This window comes from Mus pahari, chromosome 4, assembly GCF_900095145.1.
Source record: "Mus pahari chromosome 4, PAHARI_EIJ_v1.1, whole genome shotgun sequence".
In the NCBI taxonomy this organism is placed as follows: Eukaryota; Metazoa; Chordata; class Mammalia; order Rodentia; family Muridae; genus Mus; species Mus pahari.
In genome coordinates, this window is record NC_034593.1 from 22,194,527 (window position 1) to 22,219,533 (window position 25,007).

General features: G+C 44.8%; 1 protein-coding gene across 1 annotated transcript; it reads left to right on the top strand.

Moving 5' to 3' along the window:
* The first annotated feature begins 3,553 nt into the window (after positions 1-3,553).
* Positions 3,554-6,895, top strand: Ghsr (growth hormone secretagogue receptor). Its single transcript, XM_021196776.1, has 2 exons — positions 3,554-4,390; positions 6,551-6,895. Exons 1-2 carry the CDS (start codon positions 3,601-3,603, stop codon positions 6,853-6,855), a joined length of 1,095 nt encoding a protein of 364 aa, XP_021052435.1. The 5' UTR covers positions 3,554-3,600; the 3' UTR covers positions 6,856-6,895.
* The last annotated feature ends 18,112 nt before the right edge of the window (positions 6,896-25,007 follow it).

A 25,007-nucleotide genomic window follows, 5' to 3' on the forward strand; every position in this document is an offset into this window, starting at 1 on the left:
ACCATAGGTGTGTGGATTCATTTCTGGATCTTCAATTCTATTCCATTGATCTACATGTCTATCGCTGTACCAGTACCATGCAGTTTTTAATCACAATTGTAATTGCAATTTTTTGTTGGAAGTATCTACACGAACATGGCTTCCAAACCTCTTACTTGAATATGATTCAAACTTTCAGAAAAACTGTAAGAAAATACAAGTAAAATTAATTGTATACTTTTCCAGATTAACCTCTCTCTGTGTCTCTGTCTCTGTCTGTCTGTCTGTCTGTCTCTCTCAGTCTCTCTCTCTCTCTCTCTGTGTTTCTCTCGTGTGAGTGTGTGTGTGTGTGTGTGTGTGTATAGTATGTATGTGTGGTATGTACACATGAATGTGCAAATTGGTATGCCTGTCCCTATGTGCGAAAGAATGTGCAGGCCATAGCAGGATGTCTGCCTATTGCCTTGAGACAAGGCCTCTTACTGAACTGCAAGTTTGTCTTTTATGCTTGTCAGTGAGCTCTTGAGATATGCCTGTTCCTCAACCACCACTACCACCAAAATAATAATAATAATAATAATAATAATAATAATAATAATAATAATGATAATAATTCTGGAGTCAGCTACAGACATGTGTGGTGGTGCCTAGGTTCTTACTTTGATGGGTTTAAACTCAAGTCTGCATAAATTCTGAGCAATCGCTCTTATTCCCCCTGCCATTTCTCCAACCCCAGCTTCATTAGCACTAACTTGATGTCAATCTAATAATTCTATTCGTCCTGCTACTCCTACCTCAGTGTGTCAATTGTGACAGCTTTGACTCTGTGGCAGACAAGGAGCAGCGTCCGGTCGTCTAGGCTCTTCGGACCCTGAGCATTTTCTGATGTACACCAAGGGTACCCACCTCCATTCATGCTTGATAGGAAATGCTGAGCTCTAACTTTCCTTTGTCCTGTGTCTCAGGATTTAAGGAATCGTTAAATCAATTATTTATTTGGAGTTTGATTCCTTGTGATTACATTTAGAATTGTGCATTCCTGACTAGAATATGAAATGCACGCATAGGTACACACGTATTTACACGTATTTATCTCAGCAGAAAGTGGTAGTCTATAAAACCCCAGGGACAATAGAAATGATTCCTTTTGCCCAAAAAGATTCCCTCCACTTTATGTCCAATGTGCTTTGTGCCCTTTTTCTGAACAGCTGAACAAGCTTTGCTTTTCTGGAAAAACTCAGCCTTTTCCAGACCCAGTTCAGATGCCTCATCCTCTGAGAAATCTTTTCTCAAGTATGGTGTAACCCATTTCTCCTTATTATAGGCTTCTTGTAAATGCCTCTTAAATGTACCTGCCAGAGCTATGCTAGGATGGCTTACCTAACTGTGCCTTCATTTCTAGATTAGAGGCTTATGCGGGCAAAAGCTGTCTGGGGTGAATCTCTTTTGTTGCTAGTAGTGTTTGATGTGTATTTAGAGACAGTTTTATGTAGCTTATACATCATGAAGAATGGGATCAATTTCTATAAAACTCTCTACTGCTTCTTGATAACACAATACCGATTTATTTATATTTTACCTATTTTACATCTATCTATCTATCTATCTATCTATCTATCTATCTATCTATCATGTGCCATTGGAGGTCACTCGTGTGCACATGTGGGCTCTGAGGTTGGAGCTCTCTCTGGTCATCGGGTTTGGAGGTGTTAGCTCTTTTACTTGCTGAGCTATCTTGATGGCTCTGGGTTTGACGATATTTTAGATAAATTCAAAGTCAACTTGGAACAAACTCTGTAATGCATCAGTGCAACCAAGCCATGGTGTGGTGAAGTCACAGGCAAACTGTGAGTCAAACTTCTTTCACGCAGCGTTTTTTTTTTTTTTTCATTGTGAGTCTCATGTACATGTGCATACACCGAGTTTCCTGTCTGACTTGTGAGCTAACAATTGAGGTGATAGAAAAGTCAATAAGCCATCTAGCAAAGGCATGTGGTATTGCACTCCGGTATGCAAAAAACTGTCAATGTTTGATCTGCATTTTGGTGGGTGGTCTCCCTCTGTCTTCACTGAGGCACAAGACTGAAGGAACTGTTGGGCAAAGCTTCAGGCAGATCAGAACTTTTAGCTGCACACTTGAAGGACTCGGGCGCTGGCCGAGGTGCTGAACAGTTCCTGTTGTAAGAGCAGGAACCCTTCAAAGGGACTTCTGAGTTCTCAAAGGGTCTTCTCAATTTTTCAGGTGTGGATTCCCAGATCTGAACAGCAGATGCGCAGGTCGTTCTCGGAAGACCCTTGTTAGTACTGAGATGCACTGAAATTCATTCCCATCGGATGAAAATCCCCTATCGCACTAGCAACCAGGAAGCAACGCTAACCCTTATTAATTGGTCAAATGGCTCATGCATCTCAGATGTTTGGCTTCCATCCCCAATGATCCTCACGCTGTCCAGCATCTTACAAAGAAACAAGAGCAAACTAAACCTCTGAAGGTTGGAGCTCTTGCCCGGGAAAAAAAAAATCGCAGCTTCTAAGTAGCTGATCTCTCCAAACCAAGCTTTTAAGAAGCACAAGTTTACTGCTCACCCTCGACGTGCGCCAGCCTGGCAGCACAGGTTGCTTTTGCTCCTGCACTTGCCACACATTTCCCTCTGTGTGGGGCTCTGCAGCGTTCCTGTCCCTCCCCTAGTTTACTTCAGATAACAGTGGCTTTCATGCTCCAACATACCCCTTAACCACACCAAGTCCTAGGGCTGGGATTTAGAACAGGGCTTTCGCACATTTGGAGAATGAACCAGCTCTGGTTTTGATCTGTGATCTCAGAGCAGCTTCTGGGTTTAAAAATCCGGGCGAACACCCGCTTGGGTGCATTCTAAGATTGCCAGAAGCTCTTCCCAGGTACTCACTCTCTCCTCTGATTTGAATACAAATAGAAGCTTCCGTTTTTTCCCTCTGCCTTTCTTTCTCCACCAAGGGGGAACACTCGCTTTTTCTCCCAACCAATTCGACCCTCTGTGAAGGAAGAGCTTTGATGCTGCTGAAGGCATCTTTCACTTCGGTCTCCACCCTTCATTACTTTACCCAAATGACCTATCCTTCCCGGCCACCCTAGCGCCCAAGAGTGGAGAGAGGAGCCCTCGCACACTCGCTTTGCAGCGCCTGCCTTCCGCAGAGCCCACGCACTCGGACGCTGTGGGGAGCACGACAGGCTGCTGGGACGAGATCTCTAGTGCCAGGCAGTGCTGGTGGCGCCGCCGATAGAGTGACAGGTAAGTGAGTGCGTGTACAGTCGAGGCTGTACTGGGAGACCGGGACTGGGGCCGGGGTGGAGATAGCGGGAAGAGGGAAGAAAAGAGACATGAGGAAGGGAGGGGAGAGGAGGAACGGAAGGAAATAGGGAGAGACGCGCACTGGGTCACTCTCTTCCTTTCATCGCTAATGTTCGCACCCCCATTCCACCTTCTCCCTAGGCTTCTTCTCACTTCTCTCTTCTCCAAGCATCCTTCCTGCCGCTTGCGCCCATTCCTCCCTCCGCCCCCCCCCGCTCCCACTCCTCCACACCTAGGAGGACCTCCTCGGGGGACCAGATTTCCGCGCGGCTGCGACCCCAAGCCTGGCAACATGTGGAACGCGACGCCCAGCGAGGAGCCGGAGCCTAACGTCACGCTGGACCTGGACTGGGACGCTTCTCCCGGCAACGACTCACTGTCTGATGAACTGCTGCCGCTGTTCCCCGCGCCGCTGCTGGCGGGCGTCACTGCCACCTGCGTGGCGCTCTTCGTGGTGGGCATCTCGGGCAACCTGCTCACCATGCTGGTGGTGTCCCGCTTCCGCGAGCTGCGCACCACCACCAACCTCTACCTGTCCAGCATGGCCTTCTCGGATCTGCTCATCTTCCTGTGCATGCCGCTGGACCTCGTCCGCCTCTGGCAGTACCGGCCCTGGAACTTTGGAGACCTGCTCTGCAAACTCTTCCAGTTTGTCAGCGAGAGCTGCACCTACGCCACGGTCCTCACCATCACCGCGCTGAGCGTCGAGCGCTACTTCGCCATCTGCTTCCCGCTGCGGGCTAAGGTGGTGGTCACCAAGGGCCGTGTGAAGCTGGTCATCCTTGTCATCTGGGCCGTGGCCTTCTGCAGCGCCGGGCCCATCTTCGTGCTGGTGGGCGTGGAGCACGAGAACGGCACAGATCCCCGGGACACCAACGAGTGCCGCGCCACCGAGTTCGCTGTGCGCTCTGGGCTGCTCACCGTGATGGTATGGGTGTCCAGCGTCTTCTTCTTCCTACCGGTCTTCTGCCTCACTGTGCTCTACAGTCTCATCGGGAGGAAGCTGTGGCGGAGGCGCGGCGATGCGGCGGTGGGCTCCTCGCTCAGGGACCAGAACCACAAGCAGACAGTGAAGATGCTTGGTGAGTTCTGACACCCTGGTGGCTTTTCTTCCCCCACTGCTTGCTCTTTGCCAGGGTCCTCTATTTCTGTTTCTGGTCGTCTCCATCTCTCCCTAAGTCTCCCAAGTCTCTGTCTGTCTCTGCCCTTGGTCCTTGGTCTCACTGCTTTCGGTTTTTCCCTCTGCTTTTCCTGTATCTTCTCCACGAAAAAGCCCCTCATATTGGCAATTTCTTAAAATGAGTACTGCCCTGGGAAACTTGGTCCAAGATGGAACTATCTCATCACGGTCTATTGAGGTCCCTAATTGTTAACGGTGAGGTCCAGCTTCCTGCCTCACACAGAATTTGTGGTTATCCAAGTCATATTAAGGTAAGCAGGCAGGCATTGGGTTTAGAAATTGCTTCATGGTAAATCTAACCCCAAAAATTGGGTCACTCTGTTAAAGATGATTTATAGATGTGTTTTGTTTGTTTTCAATATTGGGATTTGTTTTCTGCCCCTGCCAGATAATTACATCCACTCTGTTTATTCTGCGGTTTTGTAAGGGGGAAGAGCCAATGCTGGGGTCTCCTTTTGTATTTGTCTCCCCAGTAGCATAGGGTGGAGAAGCCATTCTTTCCTCAAGTTGTCCTTCAGGAATCTCTTGGTACAGGGTCACAGCTGGGTGTACTGAACGGCTACTGCATACATGCTGCGTCCCTAAAGACATGTGCTTGGTGTAGAAAAGTCACGAAGACGGTGCTCATAGCCGAGAGGAACCTCTGATCTCACTTTGCAAGGCATTTCATGCTGACATTTAATGCTTGTTAGTTTTTGCAGGATGATTTCTCATTTGCAATTTTTTTCTTTTTTAATTATTATTATTATTTTCTTTATTTACATTTCAAATGCTATCCCGAAAGTTCCCTATACCTCCCGCCCCTGCTCCCCTACCCACCCACTCCCACTACTTGGCCCTGGCCTTCCTCTGTGCTGGGTCATATAAGTTTCATTTGCCATTTTATTATGCTCAAATTCTGCCTATCAAAACGACAGAGAGTCCTCCAGGGATGTCAAATCTTGTTTCCAGACCAGTGACTGCCCTGTGTCCCCCACGGGACTGTCAACCCACATGCACCAGACAGAGGGCTACCTTTGCTGCCATGGTGTGTCAGCTTTTCCTATGTAACCTAGTTCCAAAGAGAAGTCACTAATGACCTCCAGTTGTGTAAGTTACTAATGTCCCCACTGGCATCTCAATGCCATTTCCATTGTCGCCTTCCACGAAAATTTAAAGGGGACCATTAAAGTGGCACAAGGACCAGAACAATATTTTTCTCTCATTTCTGAATTGTAAAAACAATCTAAAAATTTGGAATTATCGAAGACAGTATCTTACACGAGTAAAAAGAAGCCTTGGGTGGGTGGTAATTAATGTTGGCTGGCTTAACGCCCCCCCCAACACTTTACATCTTTAGATGTGACATAGACTTGTTTCCCGGTGGCTACTAATTCCAATTGCATATTTAGTCCCTTGTAAAACTTACTTTAAAAATCTGGGTTCAGTGGTCTGCAAAACCCAACAAAGTCCTGTCCTAAAACAGAAAGAAAGAAAACAGAAAACAGGCAAAGAAAAAGCAGGTCCTTTCTCAATTCCCTTTCCTACAGAATTGAATTTATTGAGTCTATACTATAGCCAGTGAATCTGCATTTCTTAAGCAGGCCCACAAGGATTCTGGGGCTATTGCTCAGTGTTAGTGTAATTATTGGGCATGGAGGGGGTGAAGTGCTCCTGAGAACTCTGATCCACTGCTGTGGTGGAGAGCAAACACCTTGCTTCATTTATATTTGAGTTCTGTGTAATGCATATAAATGGAGGATAACCATTAATAAACTGTTTAGTTGGGTCATCATGTCAAGTCAGTCACAAAGCCAAGTCGTTATCACATAGAAAGACTGGGAAGCTCAGTGGAGACTGTTAGTTTTTGGTCTGACAGTCTCACTGTGTGCTATCTATAGTGTTAGAATGGATGAAGTATTTATGTGAAGAGTAGGGTATCATGTTTCCCGCGTCAAAGAGCAAGACGTGACGTGTTTGTCAGTGGGCATGCCACTCATGGAGAAAAGAGATCCGGGACTTAAACATGTGAAGTGATTTATGTCATGCCCCACCCTGATGGTCTCTCTCTCTGTGCCTTCAGCTGTGGTGGTGTTTGCTTTCATCCTCTGCTGGCTGCCCTTCCACGTGGGAAGATACCTGTTTTCCAAGTCCTTTGAGCCCGGCTCTCTGGAGATCGCGCAGATCAGCCAGTACTGCAACCTGGTGTCCTTTGTCCTCTTCTACCTCAGCGCTGCCATCAACCCCATTCTCTACAACATCATGTCCAAGAAGTACCGGGTGGCGGTGTTCAAACTTCTAGGATTTGAATCCTTCTCCCAGAGAAAGCTTTCCACTCTGAAGGATGAGAGTTCCCGGGCCTGGACAAAGTCGAGCATCAACACATGACAGCACATCGCATCTCTCCGTCATCGCTCATTGCTCCACACCAGAAGCCATAGCCAAGCGGGATTTGGGAGGAGGCAGAACGTCAGTTTGGAGATTAGAGACAAATGGGTCTGGAAAGAATTGGGGGGTGGGGAGTAGAGCCAGATGGGCAGGGTTCGTGCACATTGATCTGCTTGTGCGCCCACTGGAGCGCTCATGTGCAGCCCCTGCACACCTGTGTCTGTGATTTTGCGATTTTGCATTTGGAGCTACTGGGAGCTTTGCAGTGTAGGAAGGAGGGGGCACAGAGCGGGCAACGACTGTCCTTCTTGGTGTGTAACACTAACCCCATTTGCTTTTCTCATCATGATAGAAGTGAAATGAGATTCCAAACAACAAATTAAGACATGACATTCCAAAAGCTAGCAGTCTCCACAAAGCTCCATCACACGCACCCCAAAGCACCATATCGTAAGGCATATATATAATCAATAGGCAATGATTGATGAGAAATCTCCATCCCTTCCTCAGTGTAGTAAACCTGAAGGCTAGTATGTTCCCTATACATGAGGCCACTTGCAGTTGGGAGGTTAATTTCATTAGTACTATCTGATGCATTAATTTTGAGCATGGAAAAGCAGATCCAATGGCTTAAATTTCATGAGCACGCTTAAAACTTTTAAGTAACATTCTTTACAAAGTTTTTGTTTTAATTGAGAATTAATTAAAATAATCAATTCAGTCCTTTGGTTGTACTAGGTATATTTCAGGTATTCAACAGACAAATGTGGCTCATGGATCTCATACCAAGCAGATACTCCAGAGTACATGCAAGAGAATTATTAATCTCATATAAAGATTTTAAATATGTACCTGTTCCTTTAAACTGTTTTTTTTAAATAGTATATTAGTATACCAGCATTTTAGAGTAATAAATCCTAAGGTCACACCTAAATGCTCTACCTTCATGATAGGAAGGGAGTGGAGAACATCTTAAAATTAAGTTATACATTTCAAAAATATGTTTAATTGCATGCACTGATTCAGGAATATCTTATAATATTCCTGAAATGTTTTAAAAAACATAGCTAATCACAGACTACCTTTTTGACTTAATATGTGAACTAATTGCAAGCTTTTAATTTGTGAATAAGGTAATTATTATTTATTCTGGCCAGTTTATATAACCTAAAGAATATCAGAAAGTTTCAAATGGTAAGGCAGGCTGAGAATTTCCACAACATTTCTGCCTATTTCTATCCAAAACTTTAAAAAAGTGTAATCATTTATTTCAACTCATCTCTGCCTTGTCTAATCTCCAAGGCAGTGTTGCTACCCACCTGCCACTCTAGCTGATAGACACGATCAATGGAGTTCTAGTCTCCTTGATCATCATAATTATGGATGTGTACACCTTTTAATAAATATTGTGCATTTGGGTTCTAAAAATTAAATTTTCATTTATAAAGACACTCCCTTCTCTATATTCAACAGGATGACCTAAATCTATCATTCCAAAATGATTGCTTCCATCCCATGAGCAGCTCCTACTGAAAGGACTGTTTAGGCCATTTACGGAAGTTCATGTCATGATTGTTTTGCACCTGCTTAAAAGGAAAGATTTTTATGTTGAAGCGATAGATTGCCTATTAACGTTGGAAACATCAAAAGCCAACCACAACTAGAAGTACTTTTAAAGAAATATGTTTCAAATCCATTTGAACACAAAAGTCGCTCTAAACACCCAACATTAACCACTTGACTCTCCGGTTAATCCTTGGGAGCACATCAGCAGGCACACGGATGCACTCAGTTCTGTGAGATACGTGCTAGGCATCCAGAGCCTAGCTCCTCAGTCGTGCTCAGTAAATTAAAAGGAGGCATTTTGGTTTCCTGGGGCTTCAGACTTGTATCTATAAATACTTTACACTTGAATAGAAACACGTTTTTAAAATATAATATTTAATCACTGTTTTGGAGAGAAACAAGCCCAACTTCTAATTAGCTTCTTAATCTCTTCACTAGCCCCATCTCTTGGGGTCCACACCAGAAGTCCTGAGCTCACACCCTGAGAATGAATTACAGAGAAAGGGCCACCCTGTTTCCCACTGGTTAACCTGAAAAGTGAAAGAATGCATTTACAGAAAGGAATCTAATTTGTCCTCTTTACCTATTACGTTTTAAAAAATTGCTTGCAAGTTCTTTATGTTATTACATTTCTTGTTTTGTTTAAGATTCCGGGCAAAAGAAAATTACACTAAAGCCAATTGTTTGGGAAAAAGCTCACTTTTGGTCAACATTTTGGATGTGCCTGCTATGTTCTGAGCTACAAGAAATTAACAAGCCAAAGATTTTATTTATTCTTAGTGATCTCACCATCATCTCTGTGTTTTGTTGCTGTGGATAACGGATAAAGATGTTTGAGTTATGGAGTAGACATCTCTAGTGGGCACTCTATCAGATTTCCCCACCACAGGACGACAATGAGCCATTCAGCCCACTGGTGTGTTGTATTCTTGGCTGCAAATATATTTGAATGGGCTGTCACTAAAATCTTTGCAGACAGAGCTAATATGCCTGCTAGTGAGAATCACACTGAAGGCACTCAGAAAGGAAAGAAGCCAGCTTCTCTTTTTATCCTTATTTCCATTGCCCTGGTCACCCAGAAGTCAGGTTTCTGTCACAGTTTAGGCAGTCTCAAAGTGAAGGCTGTGGTCCTCAACATAGACAGTAACTGTTACATGTACGGGAGCGTTTTGAATGATCACTTTAAACATGCATGCCTGCTGATTATTTTAAAACTGGAAAGTCTAGCTGGGTGTGGTGGTACATACTTGTGACCCCAGCACTTGGGAAGCTGAGGCAGGGGGATTACCAGGAGTTGAAGGACTGCCTGAGTTGTTTAGTGAGTTCTGCCACAGCCTGGGATGCAGAGTTCAATCCTATTTCAATAAGCACGCAAGCAAACAAACAATAATGTTAACATTTGTAGAAAGGAAATTTAGAAATACTTCTAGTACTGCTTATGCCTGGAAAAATCACTTCCTAGTGAACTTTTAGCTGCAGTGTGGGCTGTTGTGGGGAGAGGCTATGATGGACAGGGCAGACTTAACAGTCTAGTTCTTTTTTCCATGCAAACGCTTTTTAAAAAACTCACTTTGTTTTTTTTTTTTTTAAATTTATCCATATACTTGAATTTAATATATAAAAAAAAGAAAAACTGTGAGATTTTGTGCAAGATTGGTGCCTACACTTTTGTCTCTTAAAGAGCAGTCTGTACCTCTTTGAAACATTGCATAATATTTACATATACAGAGCGTTCTTGTCACAACATTGTAAGCTAATGGAGTCCTTGTATTTTCAGAAACACTGTATCTAGTGTAAATAACAGCATTACAAGAATGAGATGACGTCCTTGAAGACACACCATGTCTAACTTGGTTTGTCAGCTAATGAGTCACCTGTGACTTCTTTGCAGTTTAAACTGTGACAGTAGCTGGCCTGAACAGGAGTAAGTTGCCCAGATGATCAGCGATCAGTGACTCGGGAGCACAATCTGTTTATCTGCTATTCGAGATCAACAGGAAGTTACACAGTAGCGACACAGACCCCCAATATTAAGCTCATGCCACTTCTGAATTCATAGTTTTCAGATACAGCTGTCCAAGTCGTGTAATTGTGATAATATAAATGTGAAGCAATTGAGGAGGAAGATTCTGATGGGGTTTATTTTTGTGGTTTTCCTTCTGAACACTAACGCTTTCAGGGCATTGAAAGTAGCGATTTCGGCTAGCAGCTTTGCCACCGTCTTTCTTCAGTGTTGTGTGTTTATGCCCCGGCTACTGGTTGACCCACTACTGGAATCTCCACTAATACGCTATGCCTTTATTGTATGTACCTTTGCCCAAAAGACCGTCAGCTACTTTCAAAACTGGAATAAAAAAACGGTGGAAGAGAAACCCTACTTTCAGAAAACATGTCTCATGAAGATGGCCTGAAAGTTCAGTCAAAATTGTCACAAATGCCCTCTGTCGGCTCCCCTTCTCCCTCAAACACAGTGAGAAAGAGCACTGGGGAAAACAGCTTGATAGATTTCCATAGTCTTAATAATCCAAACCCCAAATTACATATATAGCTTAAACCATAAAAATGCATATATTCCTCAAATTTAGCCTTGTGGATTTAATGTATCAGAAAACATTTGTTCAAGTGACTATTTCTGAACACCATAGTAGCATCACAGGTATATGGTGTAGCTTGGCACCACTGACTGGTCCATTTATGTCACCATAGTGTGTCAGAAATGTCACTGGGGGTATTTTGAAGGTGTTTGTACATGTTAACTAAGACGTCACTGTAGCTCTCATGTACCTGTCTCACAGAATTTACATTCCCTTTCCTTGGATATAATAACCAAACGATTGCTTAATAAATATCTTTTGAAAGCATGTGGGTATGTTTATTGTCCTCATTTTAGCTCTGTTTTGTCCTTTGCATGTCTGAGATTGGTGGCTTTAGGGAGGTGTCTGTTGCAATGGGCTGTGTTTTCCCCAGGGATTCAATGTTCCATGGGAAGCCTTGAGCCCAGTTCGTGTCAGAGCAGTGGCACTTGTGACGGGCTAGGATTCCACACTCAACACTTTTCAGACTTTTGCAGCCTGTCCCCTAAAGCCATGCATGTGCCAGTGTGCTATTGACCTGTGACCCAATGACCTCAAGGAAGAAATTTAAAGGCTGAGTGTGTGCGCCAGCCAGGTACTGGATTCCAGACATATGGATGGCAGGGGCCAGGAAACTGAGAGGTCCGATTACAGAACTCAATATTACCATCAATTTACACTTGCTAATTAAAAGGTGTTTGAGTAATCATCACCCAGATAGGGACCATCCTTAGTTTGGATCCCTCCTCCTCCCCTCCCCCTCCCTCCCCCTCTCTCTGTCTCTGTCTCTCTCTCTCCAGAGTCTCGAGGGCTGTGTGTTTCTTGATTCCTGGATCATAGCTCCTGACTTCAGAACTTGTTGCGAGAAACAAGGAAAGAGCACTATCCCACACTATCACTGGCCACTCTCTGGCCCTGGCGATCTTGCCACCCCCATGGCTAGTCCCACGTAACAACTGCCCATCTCTCCGTTCACTTGGTGCAGATTCTGCTCACATTCCCAGCCATCCATCCCCTGTGGTTAGCGGTCACAGATCCCACTAACCAAGTAAAATCAAAACTCTAGAGGCTTGTAATTTATTAGTCAGATTTATGTTAGTAAATTCTCATCCCACAAAATGCCCACGTAATGAACTTAAGATTCAAACTACACACCTAGATGGGGCAAAAGCACCCTATTTATTATTTAATCATGGTTCTAAGAAGTCCCCAATACTTACGGCCCCCAGGACTGTGTGGGTCTGGCTCCCCTTCCTCTCCTATAGGCTCCATCTTATCTCCTCCTCTCCTTCCCTTCTCCTGTCTCTCTGGACTCTGTACTTGTCTCTAAAATTCTCAGTCAACCTTCCTTTTCCACTGCCCAATCACAGGCTCTCACCTTATCTTGTGCCTGCCCTGACCTGCCTATAGACAGCAACCCATAAGAACTAGTTTCCTGAATGACACCATAAGATGCATCACATATAAGTATGACAAGCTTCCAAACTGCGTCTACTCTCTGATGGTCATTGCTCATCAACACAGGATGGTGGAGAAGCATGAAGATTAACCTACAGAGGAAGCAATAGAGCTGAATGGATCTGAGTACCTGGGAAGCCCACCTGTCTGTGGATGGGAATTAACAGCTTAGAGCAATGATGAATGTCATTATTTATAAGACACCATGCTAAAGGTCTGTAACTAACTTTCTTATAATTTCCCCAACATATACATGAAATACAAACTTCTCTTATCCCCACTGGAAAGAGAAGGTGAGGTGAGGGAAAGGGGAACAAAGGGGGGATGGGAAAGGAAGGCTATGATTAAGATTGGAGGAGTTGTGACTGGGGCCGCTGAGACAAGAGAAGTTTTGACACAGTCAGGAGTAGCAGGACTATAATGTGGTCCCAGGTTGATTTGACACAAGTCTCCTCATCCCCCCCCCCTTATCATTTTACTGAAATTTATTTTTATTTATGCGTATGTGTGTGTGAGACAGGATATGTGCTCTCGAGTGCAGGTGCCATGGAGCTAGAATATGGTACTGGATCTCCTGGAACTGGAGTTACAGAAGGTTGTGTCCCACCCCCGGGTGCTTGTCCTCTGAAACGTCAATGAGCACTCTTAACTGCTGTGACACCACCTCTCCGTCCCATCATTTCCCCCAGTTTAGAGTATCTCATAGACATGAAAAAAAGATATGATAGGATAATTTTCACAACACGAGTCAGCATACTGTCTTATCTTAAAGAAAGATATGTTTGAAGAGCAGAAGGACTGAAAAAATATATACTAAAATGTTTTCCCATGGCTCCCAGTATTTCTTTTCCTTTTTCTCTCCTCGTGAATTCAGGGTTTTTAAAATTAAATTTGGAAGGCTGGGTGTACTGGCTAGTTTATATCAACTTGACATAAGCCGTGGGCATCTGGAAAAGAGGCATTTTGATTGAGGATCATGTCTCCAGATAGCTGGCTTGGAGGCAAGTTTTTAGGGTATTTTCTTGGTTGATAATTGATGTGGGTGGTGCCACCTCTGAGCTGGGTATATAAGAAATCAGGCTGGGCATGCCAGCAAGCAGCACGCTTCGGGTCTCTGCATCAGTTCCTGCTTTCAGGTTCTTACCTTGAGTTCCTGCCCCAACTTCCACCAGTGATGAACAGTGATGTGGAAGCATGAGCCAAATTAACCCTCTCCTCTCCAAGATTCTTTGCTCATGGTGTTTCATTGCAGCAATAGAAACCCTAACTAAGACGCAGAGGGACGACTCAGAGGCTGGGATCCTTTCTGCGAAGGTAAGGAGAAAAATCATCAGCATCCATGCAAAAGCCAGCTACGGCCACACGTCTGCATGACCCCACGTCTGCGTGACCCCACGTCTGCGTGATCCCAGCCGTGGCCCCACGTCTGTGTAACCCCAACGTTGGGGGCAAAGACAAGCCAATCCCAAGAGCTTGCTGGTCAGCCAGCCTCGCCTCAAGCTGCAACCTCCACAGGCAGTGAGACCAGTGACCCTACTTAGCCTCCTACACACACACACACACACACACACACACACACACACACACACACTACTAGTGCTCGTTTTAGTTAGCATACAAAATAATAGGCGTGGCCGTGACGTTTTTATAGAGTTGTCATCCCGCTTTACTGGTTCCCAACATTTCTGCAAAGGAGCTCTGACAATTGGTAAACTGAGTCACCCCGGTGTAGAGATGGCTTCCCCCAAGTCCTGCGCCAGCCCCTGCTCCTTTATCTCAGCCTCTGCCGTCTTCTGCGACTCTGAGGTGCTTGGATCCAGGGAGGAGCACAGACCTAGGAAAGTGTCGTCCCGACTGGAACTCAGAGCCTCTGCTGCTGGCGTCTCTCAGTAGAATACCTGCTGTTCCCTAGATGGAAGACAGCCAGCCTGTTTGCATTCCAGTTCCAGCCGATGTAACTGTCCAGCAAGCTCCTTAACCTTGCGCTCCACACTGGAAGCAGTAGTAACCAATCAGGTGCCCATTGCGTGGTCACAGTTAGTATTTTATCACTTAGCAAAAACAAAGGGGCCCCGTTTGAGCTCCATCTCTGGCCGTGCTCTGTTACCTGCACAAGCTTCCCAGCAACTTGATTGAGGAGAGAGGATCCTAAGAGGAGCTGCTTGGCAACTCCTCTGGCTGAGATGTTCACCATGTACAGCAAGCTTGCCAAAATGCAGCAGATAGGGGAGGTGGAGACGGAGGGCTTACTGGGCTCCCCGACTGGCCAGCCTAGCATAACTCACAAGCTTAAGCCCAATGAGTGACCTTGTCTCAAAAAACAAGGTGCATGGCACCTGTCCTACACACACCCATACACACACACACACACACACACACACAGAGAGAGAGAGAGAGAGAGAGAGAGAGAGAGACAGAGAGACAGAGAGACAGAGAGACAGAGAGACAGAGAGAGAGACAGAGACAGAGAGAGACAGAGACAGAGACAGACAGACAGACAGGGGGAGACAGACAGGAGGAGACAGACAGACAGAATGGCACAGAAATATACATGCACTTGCACACAGATGTAATTGCAGAAGTCTGTTGCTTCCACTCCCAGTAGATGCAGTTACCTTTACTTCTGGATGAAAGTGTAATTGTGGGCTCAGGAGGATGTGGAGAAGACGGGAGCTAGTGGGTGTCCTGTGTCCCCAGCAGGATATCTCTATGCACAACCTCGGCTCATGACCTAGATCTGAGTAATGGCTCAGAACCTGGGTCGAACAGTTCCTTCCATTTGGAGTCTAATTTCCAGAAAGAAGTATGCACTGACTTTGATTTTATGTGTGGCTTCATTACTGATCAACTAGCCATGTGACACTAGACAATCACTGACATCGGGATCTCTGGGCCCCAGACAACTTAAGCACAGTGAGAAACCCAAAAATGCCTTCTTTTTGTCATTGTTAATGGGGTTGAATACCATACTATAGAAATCTAGCGACTGTCCACGCTCTCTAACTACAATTTGATAGGTCTACAATACAGTATTTCCAATTTGGTATTTTGTTTTGTTTTGAGACTGTCTTACTGTGTCGCCCATATTGGGCTCAAACTCAGCCTCAGAAGTGCTGGCACTACAGGAGTACCACCATCCTGAGCCAGTTTGGGATTCTTTATAGAAGATTAAACCTCTTCAACATACGTGAAGAAGCATGGATGCTGAATCCTCATTTGGTTCTCTTTCCTCGTCCCAGTGTTGACAGGAAGTTGATCTCTACCTGTCAGGACACTATTCAGTGGCTGGTCTTTTGTAGACTCCTTCCAAAGAATTCAGCATCGTTTTGAGAGAAACTGAATTTTGCACTGCAGCTACATTGATCGATTTAGGTACATTTATCAGTTTAAGTAAGTAGTTACATTACTGAGGGGCACACTTGGGTGCATAATCATAATTGCATATAGTTTGGCTCACACAGATTGTTGGACAGAGGTGTTGGGCTGTGTTACAGTGTGGATTTGTCACACATGGCATAGTATGGCCTGAACATCTGCAAGGGACCCTGAGATGCTGACAGAAAGTGTTGAACACAAGTGTGCTGCCTCTAGAACCTAGAAGAACCTAGAAGAGAGAACTGTGGGCCTCTCAGAAGGAAACAAATCCAAGTCATAGCAAGTTATTATATACTCCATAAATGCTGAAGGAGACGCACTTCAAGCTTCCCAACACAAAGAAATGAGAAGTGTGCCTAAGGAATCGGAAACGCTACTTAGTCTGACTTGATTATTACATGCTACATACATGCCTCACATTACCCTACCCCATTAACACGTACAGGTCTTGTACATCTACTTTTAGAAAGCACTGAGTAAATTGTTTAAAAGAATAAACCTGGCTGGGATAGCGGCTCAGTTGGTACAGTGTTTGCCTGGCAGGCAAACGCTCTGGATCTGGTCTCCGCTGCCATCCGAGCACCAGGGGTGCTAGAGGGCAGAGGACCAGAAGCACAAGGTCACTTTTGACTACATAGTGGTTTTGAGGCCAGCTCTAATTACACGGGAACATGTTTGTTTGTTTGTTTGTTTGTTTGTTTTTGTTTTGAAAGAAAGTAATTGTCATGGTTTAAATGTTCTTGGCCCAGGGAGTGGCACTATTTGGAGGTGTGGCCTTATTGGAATAGCTATGTCACTGTGGGGATGGGCTTAAATACCCTCAACCTAGCTGCCTGGAAGCAAGTCTTCCACTAGCAGCCTTCAGAGGAAGATGTAGAGCCCTCAGCCTCTCCTGTACCATGCCTGCCTGGATATTGCCATGTTCCCGCCTTGGTGATAATGAACTGAACCTCTGAACCTGTAAGGCAGCCCTATTTAAATGTTGTCCTTTATAAGACTTGCCTTGGTCATGGTGTCTATTCACAGCCATAAAACCCTAAGACAGTAATGAACAAAAGAAAATAAAGAAAAGAGGCAACACATTAGAGACAGCCTGGAATCACCCACCAGACACCCCGCAGCATCACCCTGTGGGTCTGCGTGGGCCAGCTGGCTCTCGGACATGCTGAGCTGAGACAGTTCTCAGTAGGGCAGCCAAACATTACCTGAGGGAAGGTACTCCAGATGTCTAGACACCTTATGTACTTTGCACTGGGCTTGGAGCCTCTCGATTTTCAAGCAAAGATCACCATCAGTCTGAAGTAAGGTGGGGCGAGGCCATTTTGTCTTCAATGGGTTGTTTCCGGCTTCTGTTCATTGAGCAACATGACAGATTCAATCATGTTCAGGGAACAGAGTTCTCCCTTCAACTCTGCAAAGCCACCAGCTGAATCCCACGTCTCTGGGTCTCTAGGAAATCAAGTTTTACAAGAACCTCTGACACGGGGGACCAGGCAATGTGCACTTCTTTATCACAGGTAGGGGGAATACTCATTGTCCTCTGTGGTTATGTAATGGCTGTCACTGCTCCCATTAAGATAGACTGTCACCAAGATTGTTGACATAAAGGTCAATGGGAAACAGAAAAATTATAGCTTGGGTATCTATGGAGTAATGACAGAAGTAGAAGTTTGTCAGCCTTCCCCAGGGAGGAAAATCCATTACAATGGCAACAGGCTTTGAATTCTGTAATTAAAATAAAATATTAATTCGATTCAACAAATCTAACCATCTTAATAATCCTTTCAAGAAAGCTTTGTTTGAAGGTGGCTTTTTAACATGGGGTTGGCGGGCTACATGGAATCAGTTCAGTCCGGTGTGCCTTGTGTTGTTCTCACCTACAGTAATTGTTCCTTCAAGTGAAGTTTGCTTGTTTTGGGTGTTCACACCTACACAAAGAGTTCAAGAAAGGCTGCCACTGCTTTGGCTCCTGGTACCTGGGCACACGGTCGATTGGGACCAACTTTGTAAGATTGTCATCAGACACATTTAAGTAACTGATTAACCAATCTCACTGATGGATTGGGGGGGAGAGGGTATTGGTTTGCTCTGTTTTCCCATCTAACTGAAGTAAAGACTTGGGAAGCTTATATTGTAGTAACATTGTTCTGCTATAGTGAAATAGTCTACAGGACTGAGAATGTAGTAATTTTGAATGAAATGTTCTCCATTAAAGTTAAATGTATTCATTCCAGCACGATTGTACAAACGTCCTTTGGTTGGACAGACTGGCAAGGTTTAGAACAATGCTCTCACTGGACTTTATATCCCATGCAATAGACAGCAGAGCCTGGAAGTTAATATTGGGAATCTGTACCCCAATCCCGCCCATCTCCCCACCCCTCCATATCCACCCACGTCCTTGGCAATCTCCTCTTTAAAAGAAAACAACAACAACAACAACAAAATAAAAACCAATACCCTCCCAAAACAAAAAAAACCCCTGTCTTCCTGCGGAGGCTGAGGTGTTTCCCACAGTGCACCCTGTCACCCAAACAGCTTCACTTGCAAATGTTCAAGGCAACGAGTCATTGGTCTTCAGGTCCTCTGGCTTCTGCTACACTGTCAGTTTTGGACCCTCATAGGGATCGCTCTCAGATATCCTGATGTTGCCCTGAATTATGGAAATCCTGTAGCTTTGGATCTGTAGGACTGGCCCCTTCCTAGGCTACAGCAGTTCACAGATGGGGTAGACGTTGAGGTGGACCAACTCAAAGTCCTAGGCTGAGACCGCGTTGTTCTGCCTGCCAGCTCTCCTGTGCCCACACTACCAGGGCCAGCTCTCTTGCTTGCAGCAGCAGGTGGGAGGGTGACTGGCTCTCCCACACTCACAGCCTGGGGCTAGCTCTCTAGAACACACATCACCAAGGCTAGGTCTACCATGCTGTCCAGGCTAGGTGCATGGTCAGTTCTCCCACACCCATTTCACCCGGGCTAGCTCTACTGTGCTGCCCAGGTTAGGGCCAGCCCTATCAGGCGCTGGAGCTGGTGAGGGGTGGGGCCTCACATTTATGTTACAGATGTATAGCTTGGTCTTCTTTTGGGACTCCCTAACAGTGGGAGCTGGGGCTGTCTGCTTCTCTTTTGTCTGCCTTTGGGAACCTTTTCCTCCTGCTGGGTCACATCATCCAGTCTTATGATGAGGGGAGATGCCTAGTCTTATGGCAACTTGACATGCCATGCTTGGTTGATATGCCTTGATATCTTTTCTGAAGGGAAATGGGGGGGTGGCACATGGGGGACTGGACATGGGCTGGGAGGACAGGAGGGAGAGGACACTGCGGTTGGGATGTAATATATGAAAGAACAAATAAAAATTAAAAAAAGATAATTTAAAGAATGATCTGGATTTAGGGTGGTTCCTCTCACGTCAAATATTCTGTCAAGAGACATTCCTCACACATACACCCAGCTGCTTGGCTTTAGTTAATTTCATACATAGCCAAGTTGACAACCCAAAATAGCAATCACATCATGAATTTTCTTATGTTTTTATTATAATGTGGTGTTTTAAAATACAGAATTGGAAATAATTTCTTACAGGTCAATTTATCTATGCATTTGTTATTTCAAAACTCTATTTTTCTTTTCACAGTCTACAAAAGTCAGCAAATATTTATGGAGAGCCCGATTTAGACAATACTAGCTGCAATGGCTTTCCACTTCAAAGATTTTGCTTTCACGAAACCAATAACTGTGTAGAGACAAAAACGAACAACAAAGAACAGGGAGAGGGGACTCAAATGGGGCAAAACGGAATAAATCAAATGGCTGAAGCACTAGGTTAAATACAGACCCGGGACTCACACAGTCATAAACCGCTTGGCATGTCCTGATGCCTCACCTGAGTGGAAGACATCTTCCTAGCTCCTTAACTGAGGTTAGGGGCTGCAAGAGCTTTAGTGTGGAGTTACTAGATCATTTTATAGATGAATTTGAGGGAACAGTGTAGGGGTTGTTTAAGGTTATAAGAGCTAGAGATGGGTGGTGCAGCAGAGATTTAACTAGATCTCTGCTCTCAATGCTTTTATTATTCCATTTCACTGTTTCAGATAAGACAGCTTAAGGTAGACACCAAAAGAAGAGTCACTGGGCACCAGCCTGCAAACTCAAGCTATCAGAAGACACAGCTGCCCTCCACCACACTTGAGAGAATTTTTAAAAGGCAGAGTGTGTAAGAGTGTGAACACACGTCTGAGCTAATTATTTCTCCTTGGCAAAACACAGAGATAAATCCTCCAGTGACACCTGACAGACTTGGAGGTGAAATGTGAGACAAGCTGGAGGTGACAAGATTTCGCAGCGACAGTCCTGCCTGATTGTTATCAAAGGGCTTCAGTGTGCTCTGACGTCATTGATGAAGGTCGAGTGTCACGGGAATAGAGTAGTGCACACAATGCATGAAGGAGGAGAGCTGCCAGGCTGAGAAAGGCCATCCACAGAGGACGAAAGTCGTGTCTTTAGATAAAGGAGATCATCTTTATAAAAAGCAGTCATCTCACTTCACAAGTGAGGCTTACTGAGCTGGTTACATTCTGATGACTACAGAGATGCAGGCAGAAGAGAGAGGCGTGATGCAACACATGTGGCATGTTTGGGGAGTCTCAGGCACGTATACTAATGTACAGCAGTGGTAGAGCAGATGTTCAAGCAGGTCAAGGAAGATCATAAGCCTTAAAATGCTACACGACATAGGTTTTCCTCCATGGTACCACCACCATTTTCACCACCACTGTCACGGCCACCACATCACCATCTCCACAGTCACCTCCATCAACCATCATTAGTACTACCACCACCACACCACCACCATCAATCTCTGAATGATGGAATGTCTAGGGCATTTCCTAATCTTAGCAGTTCTTAATAAAGCCACTACTTACTACAATTACTAAGTCTAGCCTCTTCTTTAGGGAAAGCATTCATGAGGCAGGGCTGGCAGTGGCTGACTCCCAGGAGTATTTTTTTCCTTAACACGGTTGTCACAAGACAGAGATTTCCGTTTAGTCTCAGGAGCCAAGAGCAAGCTGCATATATCAGATAAGTGCCAACTGTCCCCTGTGATTTCAGTGGGTCCTTTGATGACCGTTAGCATTTCTTGCTTCCCCTATCTTTTTCTCCCTTTCAAGTACTAACCAGGCCCAACCCTGCTTAGCTTTTGAGATCAGATGAGGTCGGGCATGTTCAGGGTGTATGGCTGTGGACTCCCCTCTCTTTTTCTATCTTTGTATCTGTCCCAAACAGCTTCCAGATATGAAGCCTTGATCGGAGGAGAGAGAAAGTAAGGGCACCAAGGAACTGGCCATTTTCCCTGGCTCTTCTGATAGGCAAAATGGAATCGGTGCTGGGGCCAGGAAGCCCAGGGTGGGAGGATCAGATCTGTTAAACACGGAATTGTGAGAGAGGCAGATTAGCAGGCTCGACACATTCCAGCACTTCCGGGATGTGTCTGTCCTTTTGATATTAAGACATTAGTACCCACAGTCGCGGGAAGGCTACCCATGAGGCTCGCCTGGGATGCACGTAGACTGGACATGCCTGGGTAACTTAGCCCTTGGGCAGGTTAGCAGAGCATCTTATTTTCTGTTTCTAGTTCTTCCCCTCCACTACATGTCAGCACTCGTGGTGGCTTGACAAGGAGCAACTCTTCTTGTGAATGTTTGCATTCGGAATCCCATTTTTAGGACAACAAGTTTCTCTCGTTCTAGAGCTTTTGATTGTCATTCCTCCCACACATGAGCTCTTCAGCCTCTTTACTTCCCCTACAAACCGAGTCTCTTCTCATCCCTGGGGGAGAGTAGGGAGGAACACTCTAGCTCTCTGGGGCCACTAAGTGGCTCTAGTCTCAGTCATGGAGCTCAATCCTGCCTGATCACTTACCAAGGACCTTATGTTATCATGCTGTCGCCATCTGGGTTAGGATCTCAGTGAATAAACTTGAGGGAAGGGAACACCCATTGCATCCGCTTTCTTGCTCTTTATGCAATAATCTCAACCTTTCCCAGTCTTCTGGGACCAGAGCAGTATTTTGTAAAGGGAATAAACTATTCTCAGTGCAGATCCTCTTAGCTTCTTGCTACGATGTGGAAGAGGCCACCACAAGCTGCTCATGCCTTCTGCTTTTCTTCTTAGCTGGGCAGTGTCCCTGAAAAGGCACTTGTGAGACCAAGAGCAGCTGAGAAGGACTGTATACAACTGGGAGGGTACACAGAAGGCTGCTGCTAGCTGAACTCTTAAATGGTGTTGCAGTGAGTCTCCCTGTCTTCTGGAAGGAGCCGTCAATAGGTCTGATGTTGTTGAGGGTAGCTGTGGATAAACAGTGCTGCTCTGACTAAGATGTCAACGACTGCCTCATGCCCACAGTACAGAGTTTCAGAAGGAGACCCTGGTCTCTTTCTCCTCTGGACTCCCACAATTACCCCTCTGTCCCGACATATTATACGGCCCGCTTTCTCATGGAGACTGCCATCAGTGTGTAAACCAGCTCAGGCCTTCTCACCATAGGAAATCTTTGCTTACAACCTGCTGTGGACTGAGTTGTGACTGTGACACCCACCCCCACCACGTATGAAGTGCTAACTTCCAATGTCATGTCATTGTTTGGGGCAGTGTCATTAGGCTTAGATGAGGTCATGAGAATGGGACTCACATGATGCCCTTGGTGCCACTGATAAGGAAAGGAACAGGGGCTGTCCAGATGACTCAATGGATAATGGTAAGCGTTGATAGGCCTGACAACCTGACTTAAGTCCTTGAGCCACATGGTAGTACAAGGAAAGTGATTCTTGTAAGTTTTCCTCTGACTGTCTGATCAAGCATGTGCATGTACACATACACACACACACTCACTCACAAATGTACATTCGTACACAAAAGGAATACAATTTAGAACAAAAAAAAAAATAAGGAAGACAAGAGTCCTCCCATCCATGGCGAGGGGAGAGACACAATGAGAAAGTGACCAACTTAGAAAGGGAGCACTCATGACTCTCAGAGGCCACTGGCACTGGCACTGTGGTCTTGGACATATGGCCTCTGGAGTGATAACCGTATTTCTTTGGTTTGATCCAGTCAACTTTGTTACTTAGTTATATCAGCATAAGTTTGCTAGTAACTGCCAAATCTCTCCAACTTCGAACCTAGACCTTGTAACCAGTCGGAATATGCAGTCTCCTCTCTCACTCTGCACACGTATAATTCTATAATTCTCCTACTATTGTAAAATAAAAATAGTTCAGAAGAAGAAAATGTAAGTAAGTCATACCAACCATTACAGTTCTATGACTGATGTGGTATGCCAAATGAGGGGAAAAAATGTTACATAAATAATTGCTCAGTAATTAATTATAATTGAACTGTGTGCCATAGTAGAGAAGAGCTAGGTGAATGTTGTGAGAAACTGTTATATGTACCCAGTGTGCTGGCTTGTTTTATGTCAACTTTTATGTCAACATAATCAATTGACCATAGAAGAGAAAGCCTCAGTTAAGAAAATGCCTCTTATACGATCAGGCTGCAAGCACACCTCATACCCAGTACATGTGAATGATGGCATCCCTGGGCTGGTGGTCCTGAGTTCTATAAGAAAGCAGGCTGAGTAAGCTATGAAGAGCAAGCCAGTAAGACATGTTGTAGAGCATCAGCCTGCATTGTGAAACATTCTAAAAACAATGGGCTTTGTGTTCATTTTTTTTCTAGTTACAGATAGATGAAGTAGAGGTAATTATTCAGAGATAAGAACAGACATGTGATTGGGGCCAGTTAGATACTGTTGAGATAATGGATTAATAAAAGTCAGAAACAAAGATGAGATAGAACTGAGAACACTAGACATGTGAAATCAAATTCGGTCTGTCAGGGTGGAGTTAAAAAATTAAGCCACATATAAACCAAATTATACCGGGCAGAAATTATGACTAAATAAAACAAAAAGATGGGTCCTACTTAAGTAGCATGTAAGTAACTAGAGGGAAAGGCAGGTCACAAGGATAAGACCCGGCCAGGTGTGAAACACACATGTCACCTCAGACACTGAGAGGCAGGCAAGGAGAAGCAAGGGTTCAATGGGTTACATAGGCAGAGTCAAAAAAAAAAAAAAAAGCCAGGAAAGGGGCCGGGTGTGGTGGTTCACATCTTTAATCCCAGCAGTTGGGAGTCAGAGGCAGGTGGCTCTCCGTCAGTTTAAGACCAGCCAGCCTGGAATACACAGTGAATTCCCAGATATCATGGCCCTAAAGAGAGACCCCTATCTCAAATTTTAATAATAAAAAAAGCCAGAAAAATAAAAGTACAAGCCAAACATGTCAGGTTCAAGGTGAACCACCTGTGCTGAGGAGGGATCCTACACTCCTGTAGTACCTACACTTCTGTAGGTACTGGGAGCAGGGGTGCCACAAAGAGAACACTAATCTTAGATGGTATGCAGTTACTTTGAAGATTTCAAGGAACAAGTCATACTCACAGGGATAGTTCAACAAGGGATGGCCAGGCCAGTCTCCTAGGACTCGCCAGCACGGGCAGGATATTCCCTAAGCTTCTTAGCGAAGACCCCAGATGTCCAGAGTCAGTTTTCCTGCATCCCCTCTACTCTCAGCAGATTCGTTCTTGGTAGTCTCAGAACCAAATGATGGTGATTCCTCCACAGAATATACTCACTTCCCTTCCTCGGTCTTGCTGGACTTTAGCTTTCAGGGACTTTAATATTAAATACAATGGATAGGCGCTATGCATTTCTTCATTATTGTGTCCATTTATTCCTCTGGATACATTTCAGTTATTACTTCCTAATATTCATTACAACCCAACTTCCCCAACTCTATAGTAAATACAAAATTCTATGCTACAAAATTCTGGGAAATCTCTCTTTCACTGCCCTTACCAAGTCAAGGTAATTATCTATTTCCAGTTTGACTTGACCACGATTCTTGGCCTTCATTTTTCTTTTGTAATAAGAAAGGTGCTTTGTATAATGTACGTGCTTCCCCTGAATTTGTGGAGTGATTAAGGGAACATATACTTATGACACCATCACTTTTTTAAAAAAAGAAGATAGCATCGTATATATTCCAGGCTGGTTTGAGCTTACAATGTAGCCAAAGATGACACTGAATGTTTTGTCCTTCTGTATCTTCCGGAATGCTC

What these genes read in the sequence shown, in the direction of transcription:
- Ghsr (XM_021196776.1), top strand. Translation starts at nt 3,601, where the DNA reads ATGTGGAACGCGACGCCCAGCGAGGAGCCGGAGCCTAACGTCACGCTG. An exon ending in GCAGACAGTGAAGATGCTTG is followed by an intron (nt 4,391 to 6,550) that starts GTGAGTTCTGAC and finishes CTGTGCCTTCAG; the next exon opens with CTGTGGTGGTGTTTGCTTTC.